The sequence below is a fragment of the Nanorana parkeri genome, unplaced genomic scaffold (genome assembly GCF_000935625.1).
Source record: "Nanorana parkeri isolate BGI_ZX_2015 unplaced genomic scaffold, ASM93562v1 scaffold532, whole genome shotgun sequence".
Classification (NCBI taxonomy): domain Eukaryota; kingdom Metazoa; phylum Chordata; class Amphibia; order Anura; family Dicroglossidae; genus Nanorana; species Nanorana parkeri.
Window position 1 is genome coordinate 904,158 of NW_017306800.1, and position 6,985 is coordinate 911,142.

The 6,985-nt window shown below is 43.5% G+C and overlaps 1 protein-coding gene across 1 annotated transcript; it reads right to left on the reverse strand.

Moving 5' to 3' along the window:
* Positions 1 to 4,718: 4,718 nt before the first annotated feature.
* Positions 4,719 to 6,214, reverse strand: LOC108791188 (probable G-protein coupled receptor 61). The gene has a single exon (XM_018561594.1). It carries the CDS (start codon positions 6,208 to 6,210, stop codon positions 4,879 to 4,881), a length of 1,332 nt encoding a protein of 443 aa, XP_018417096.1. The 5' UTR covers positions 6,211 to 6,214; the 3' UTR covers positions 4,719 to 4,878.
* Positions 6,215 to 6,985: the final 771 nt, after the last annotated feature.

Below are 6,985 nucleotides of genomic sequence, written 5' to 3' on the forward strand. Positions count from 1 at the left end.
AAACTGCCCTTTAGAGAAAGTTACCCAGTTTTGGGTGTGAACAGAAGATTACCTCCAGCCTTCCTGATGAAGCACATGTAGTGCGAAACATGTTGAAGTTTGGCCCCACTCGCATATCAAACTTGCATATCATTGTTTGTAGGGATGTACCGGTTTTTCGCTATCGAGTACTCACCAATACCAGTAGTCCCATTAAGGAAACCAGGCAGCATGTAGTGACTTGTGGCCCAGCTTGCTGATAAGCCAGGAAGCCAGTGGCGTGTAATGACTCGCTGCCAAGCTTTCTGATTAGCCAGGAAGCCAGATCCATGCTCCCTCATTGCCAGGTGACGAGGAAGCATGGAGCCGGCTTTCTGGCCAATCAGGGCGGCGGGTAATGACGCCACCCGTCTTTCTGATTGGCCATCTTCCCGACCAATCAGGAAGCCAGGTTGGAGTGGAGGCTACTTTACAGCACACACGGGGACCATGGGGAACAAAAGTAGCCACCCTCCAGAAGGAAGGACAGTGTCAGCACCAATTCAGAGATGATTGGAGGATCTACAGCTGAGTGATACACAAATAAGATACATTTTTGTTAATAGTTAAGGTACTTGAATGTATTTTTAGTTTAGTGTCAGTTTAAACGAGTAAGCAAAGGAATACAAAGTTCAGTGCTGTATATTCATTCTTTTTTAAGTTAATATGTTTCAAAACATAAATCCATGGTATGTTTAGCCAAAAATTGAGTGGAGATTAATTAGAACACCTTTTTGGGATTTATAGTGGACCTTTACACTCAAAAATCAAATTCTACCAATGCATCCCTCTATGTATGATGATTAATAATAACATAGACATGTCAGGTGTAAAATGCTGTGATTGTGAAATACTTACACTTGCAGAGCATTCACTTCCTGCTTTGAAAGGGCAAAATGACTTCAGTTTGCCAACGCAATGCACACTGGGAAGGTTATCAGCGCAGCATTGCTGGTAAATCTCATCTGTAATCTCACAAGATCTCAGGGAAAGGCATTTTCCTCCCCTTAGATGATGTGCATGGTCACATGTCCTAGTCACATGTGCCATAAATCCAGGAAGTAAAAGAGCTAGTAATCTGCCCATAGCAAACATGGCCACTATCAGAAGACTGGGGAAGAAAAGAGAAATAAGGAATGTAAAGAATACAAAGCCGGCGATTATCTAGAAGTATGTGTTTGTAGATTGCCATTACTGAACATTTCTAAAGGTATGTTTGTTGTTGTTTTAAAGATATGGGTAAGGGCTTGTTCACACCAAGCGCGGAGCAGATCCAGACCAGAGCAGGTGCAGACCGGATCAAAACTGCGTCCAATGTATTCCTATGGTATTTTGACCTCCAGTTCACATCGCAGCGTGCAGATCCAGACCAGATCCAGAGCAGGTGAAAAAACTGCGGCAAGCCCTATTTTACCTGCTCTGGAACGCATCAAAAACGCATCAAAAATGCAAAAACGCATCAAAAACGCATGCAAGTGCCTGAAAGCCCATGTTAAACTTTTTTTTTTTTTTTACATTTTTTACCAAAACCGGCCCTAAACGCGTCCAAAACACGTCACAACCCACTGCACTGCGTGTGCAGAAACCTGACCGGATCTGGTCTGCATTTGGTGTGAACAAGGCCTAAAGGTCCACTTTAATACAATATGGGACTCCATTAGAGAGATTTCCCTCATTAACTATCCATTCTTCTCCAAATGAAAAAAGTTTTGGCTGGGCTTTAACTGCATGTTAGCATGATTATATGATAATTGTGTAGTTTAAATGGACTTTCCTAGCACTTTAACCAATAAACCAATATTTGTGCTGTGGTTGTGTCAGTTATAAGCATAATTATAAGTAAATATAGTTATAAAGAAAGGTGACGTTGTCCTGACAACTTAGCAATGAGCTAAGAAATTAATTAACGTCTGTTAAAAGAAACGGTGCATTATGAATGTAACTTTTTCTAACCTGAAAGGGACTGATATATATACACTCTGGGCCTTTTCACATTTTAGCTTTCTGTTGTGGTGGATTATGGTATGCACGTTATGGCACGTTAACATGCACTGAGTTAGGGCAGCCCATTCATTATGAAAGGCCTGCCAACGCATTGCAACAGATACAAAAAATGTATATGAGTCTTTTATATATGGTATATGCATTATGGTGCGCTAAGATGCATTGGGCTCTACTACTGTTCAATGCGTTGCAGTGCCATTTACAATGGATGGCACCACAACGCACATAGAGCAAGCACAATGCCTTCAGCACATGCAGGTATGAAAGGGCCGTCAAATTTTTGCCAATAGCAGCCAATCTGTTTGCTTTGAGATATTGATTATAACAAACATCTATATAATAAAATATGCTGTGGCGCTCTCTGACATCTGTGCTTCCTAAACAGTGGTACATCTAATCCTGAGGATACTTATGAAAAATGTAGGAGGTACTTCTGTCTGGAAAATTACATTAAAGCAGAACTCCAGGCACAAATGTTCTTAACCCTTGCAGTGGGGCTACCCCACTCCTGCAAGTGTTAAGTGCTCGCTTTTGTCTAGGTGCCTTAAAAAAGGTATACTCACCTGAACCACGGAGACGACTGGCTGTTACTCTGGTCCTTGAAGCCTGTCTCCTCTTCTGCTGCAGGCATGATATGTGTCCTCACATCCTATACACAGTGCATACAATGTGATAACTCGAGGATCCTTATACCACAGCAGCAGAAGGGGAGAGAGACTTCAGGGACCAGTCAAGCCAGCTCCAAGGATCAGGAGCGTATAACTTTTTTTTTTTAGCACCTAGACAAAAATGAGCACTTAACCCCTTGCACTGCAGGGGTAGCCCCACTACAAGGGTTAAGAACACTTTTGCCCGTAGTTCTGCTTTAAAATAAAAGCTTAAAGATTTAGCAAAAACCAAAAAATCTGTTATACAAGAGATTTATGTGATTATCAGGGGTACATACATACATTTCCACATGCTACAAGGGTTCGTGAAATAACTAAAACCACACAAAGAGGAAATTAGGGTGGCACTGTAAAAGGTACATAATATATTAAAGTTGAGCAACATTACACTATTATACTATCCTTTGTGATCTGTGTGGCTATTGTAGCAGAAGAAGTGTTCTGGGGCATCATTTCATATTGCCAGGGTATATAATTTACTTTGGAAAGCAGCAAAAAGTCATTAAAATGATAGTCTGCTTTATATCTGGGGCTCACAAGTGGTCTTTACGGTAGCCATTGACCACCGACTTTGGTTAGGTTCCAAGATCTGGCAAGTACAGGTGCCTTCTATTCAGTGTAGCCACTGGTCGGATCATGGAAGCCAAACAGTGTCAGGTCTGACCAATTGCTACATGATAGATCACCTGTGAACTCCAGTTGCTGGAGGCTTCCATTGTTGTTCCTTTTTACAGTGATCCCAAACAAATAGGATATTCCTGCAATATGTAGTGCAGCCTCAGGACTCTTGTGATTGGATCTATAAATAGTATTTGTGTTTCCTGCTGAACTCGTGCTTAAAGTGACACTCAGGAGTTTATTCTTAAAAATACATTCAAGTACCTTAACTAGTAACAAAAATGTATCTTATTTGTGTATCACCCGGCCGGCTGTAGATCCTCAAATCATCTCTAAATTGGTGCTGACACTATCCTTCTTTCTGGAGGGTGGCTACTTTTATTCCCCATGGTCCCTGTGTGTGGTGATGTAAAGTAGCCACCACTCCAAGCTCGCTGCCATTATGTACTACAATCTCAATACAAATTAGTAAACTAAATATGAGATTGTAGTCCATCACGGGAGCAGGGACTACTTAAAAACACACACCGGGACCATTGGGAACAAAAGTAGCCACCCTCCAGAAGGAATGACAGTGTCAGGATGGATTCAGAGATGATTTGAGGATGTACAGCCGAGTGATACACAAATAAGATACATTTTTGTTAAAAGTTATAGTACTTAAATGCTTTTTTAAGATGTAATTTTTAATGTCACTTTAATATATTACTGTCAATTTGAGCTGATCCTTCATGTCTTTCGATGATGTTGTGTAGCTACTACTAAGTGGTAATAGTTTGCAGAGCTATAAGGTCAAAAATATTTTAGTGTTGACTGATCGCTTTCAAGTATAATTTAAATGATCAAACTTGAAACATAAAAAACAACACAGCAGTTAAGTTGTAGCGTTTGCAATTATTTATTGCTATGTTGTGCTTCATACCTATTAAAAGCATGCAAAGGAGCATAACCGCTCATATGCATTTCACAATTGCACAAAGGTGATTCATATTGTCTGTGTAAAATCTGGTAAATCATTACTATTAACACGCAAAACGTAACAATCAGAGGATTCTGTATACAGATTTGGAAATTAGGACAATCACATTCCTTATCTAAAATTAATTTGCTGTTAGACAGATCATAGATCTAAAATAAAACTCTCACAACATAAATGACTCTAAACCCGACTCCATGCCATGAAGCTGTTCGTTTACCCATCAGTCCCTCATTGCTAGAAAAGTGCTTGTGCCTTGATAGTAAACAGATTGTAATACCATGAGGTTTTTCCCTTTAGAAATAGGACAATAAAGCCCCTATTTAATACTATAGGCTTAGGGCCTTGAGCTTAGTCAATAAAGAGTAACAATAATGTGAAAGTGTGGTCACCTGTAACAACCGAATAGTTGTTGGTTACCATCAGTTTACTGCAGTAACATTGTCAAATATTATTTTTGGTTAGGTACTATGGATGCTGCACTTTGCACACTGCTCTTTATGTCAATTAATAAGCCTATTCATTTCAACATGGGACACATTTGGCCAAATGATCAATCAATTCTAAATATTAAAAGTCACCAAGAGGTTGGGTTCACTTTGTTGGTGCTAGGCTGTTTCCTTGCCTAGTACACATCTGTATACTTTTGAACCCCTCCGACGAATCTTGCTCCATCAGCTCTGGGGTTTCTTCCAGAATTTGCCCTGGGATTCGAAAACTTAAAGTACTTTGATTGACAAGCAGCCTAGAAGCAGTAGAGGTGGGGAAGCTGTTTCTTCTGTCCACCACACAGCTAGTTCTTTGAAGGAACTGAAGAAAGTTCTCCTCTACAGACCCCTCATGGCTAGAGAGGCCTAACTGTTCATCCAAAGACTGCTTCAAGAAACATTTGGGGATCCTGGCAAGTTCAGTTCGAATCTGCCTGTTGAGACAGCCATAAAAGAAGGGATTGACTGTGAATGAGGTGTAGGCCAGCCATTTGACTATGTTCTCCCACTTGCCTCCAGATGCTTTGTAAGAGTTGCTCTCCAGGGCATTTTGCACATGATACACAAAATAGGGGAACCAGCACATGACAAACTGTCCACCGATGATCATGAGGGTGAAGGCTGCTTTCGCCCCCCCTAACGTCCTGTCTGGTGAGCCTCTATGGGACCTGTTCCCTGGCATGATGTTGGTTCTGCTGCCAGTGGAATTGGACCTGGGGCGAGGACTTGCTGCCCAGGAGGGTAGAGGTCCATGCTGCATGGCAGCTATCCTTGCCACTTTGAAGACATTGCAGTAGACAGTCACTATGATGACAAGAGGCAACACAAAATACACCAAGACGAAGAACGTCACGAAGACTTTCTTGTGTCCCCCAGCATTCCTCTGCAAGGAGCATTGAGTGGCGTTCACCAGGCTGGCATTGTTGGAGCCAGTGCCGGCCGATGGCAGGAAGGGCACCGTGGACGTTAATGACGCCTGCAGCCAGATGAAGATGAGGACCGAGATGGCCAGACCCAAGGTCATCTTGACTTCGTATCTCATGGGATGCACGATGTAATAATAGCGTTCGATGTTGATGGCAGACACGGTGAGGATGGACGCGCTGCTGAAGCAGACCTCCAAGGAGATGTAGGCTTGGCACAGGGTCTCCCCGAACGCCACCTTGCCCGAGCTGGCCACCATCCCCAGCGGCATGACCGTCATGGCAGCTAACGTGTCTATAATACACAGGTGCACGACGAACAGGAATTTCCGGAGCTGGGGCGTCTTCAGGATGACAGCGGCCACCGCCACGTTCCCCAGCACGGCGGCCAGGTCCAGCAGCAGCATGAAGAAGAGCCCGATGTACCGGGGGATGGTGTCCGCCGCCCCGTCCACGGCCGAGTACGAGCCCGACGAGCAGTTGGTGCTGCCGTTCACACACGGGTGATCGTCCATCCCTGGAGACGGGGTGAACCCCCCGCTGGCAGCAGAGATCCAATGCAGCAGAGATCTCCCCTTGCTAGCATCGGTCATCTTCCCCTGACTCCCCCGCGATCGGTCCCACAGCGGAGCATCTCTCACCTGAAGGTGGACCCCTCAGCATCCGGCTACCAATACCGTACCTGTAACGATCCGCTATCTCCAGCCCCACAGGCGTGTAAAGGGATGTGCCAGAGGAGGAGGCTGCGAGCATCCATCTCATCACACTTGACGTCAGGTGACAGCAACTGACCGACAATGCTCTGCATCCTTCACATGGAATGTGCCTCTCATCATCATTCCACAGCTACCAGTATCTTCATCGCTGGAGCCCTTCCTATTAGCCAAGAGGGTTATAAAAGGTGCAGACTGTGCCTAGAATAATTACAGCAAACATAGCTGTGTTACCCGTCGATCCTGCAAGTAGATCTGTTGATTATTCCACTTTTAACAGGGTGACAACGATGTCCGTTCTGCAGTGAAATCACTGCAGCGTTGTCACCCTGGGTAGTTTTAAATGGATTTTATAGGAGAAGTGCAGGGAAGTAAACAATACATACGTAAAATATATCTCTCCATTTCTCAACTCACCCCTTCTATCTCATCACACATCACTAGTCTACTCACTAACATATCAACATGGATGTCACACCACTTCATCAAACTAAATCTGTCCAAAACTGAGCTTTTAATATTTCCTTCTTTCCTGTGTTCCCTACCCAACTTCTCCATCACAATAACCAGCACTACA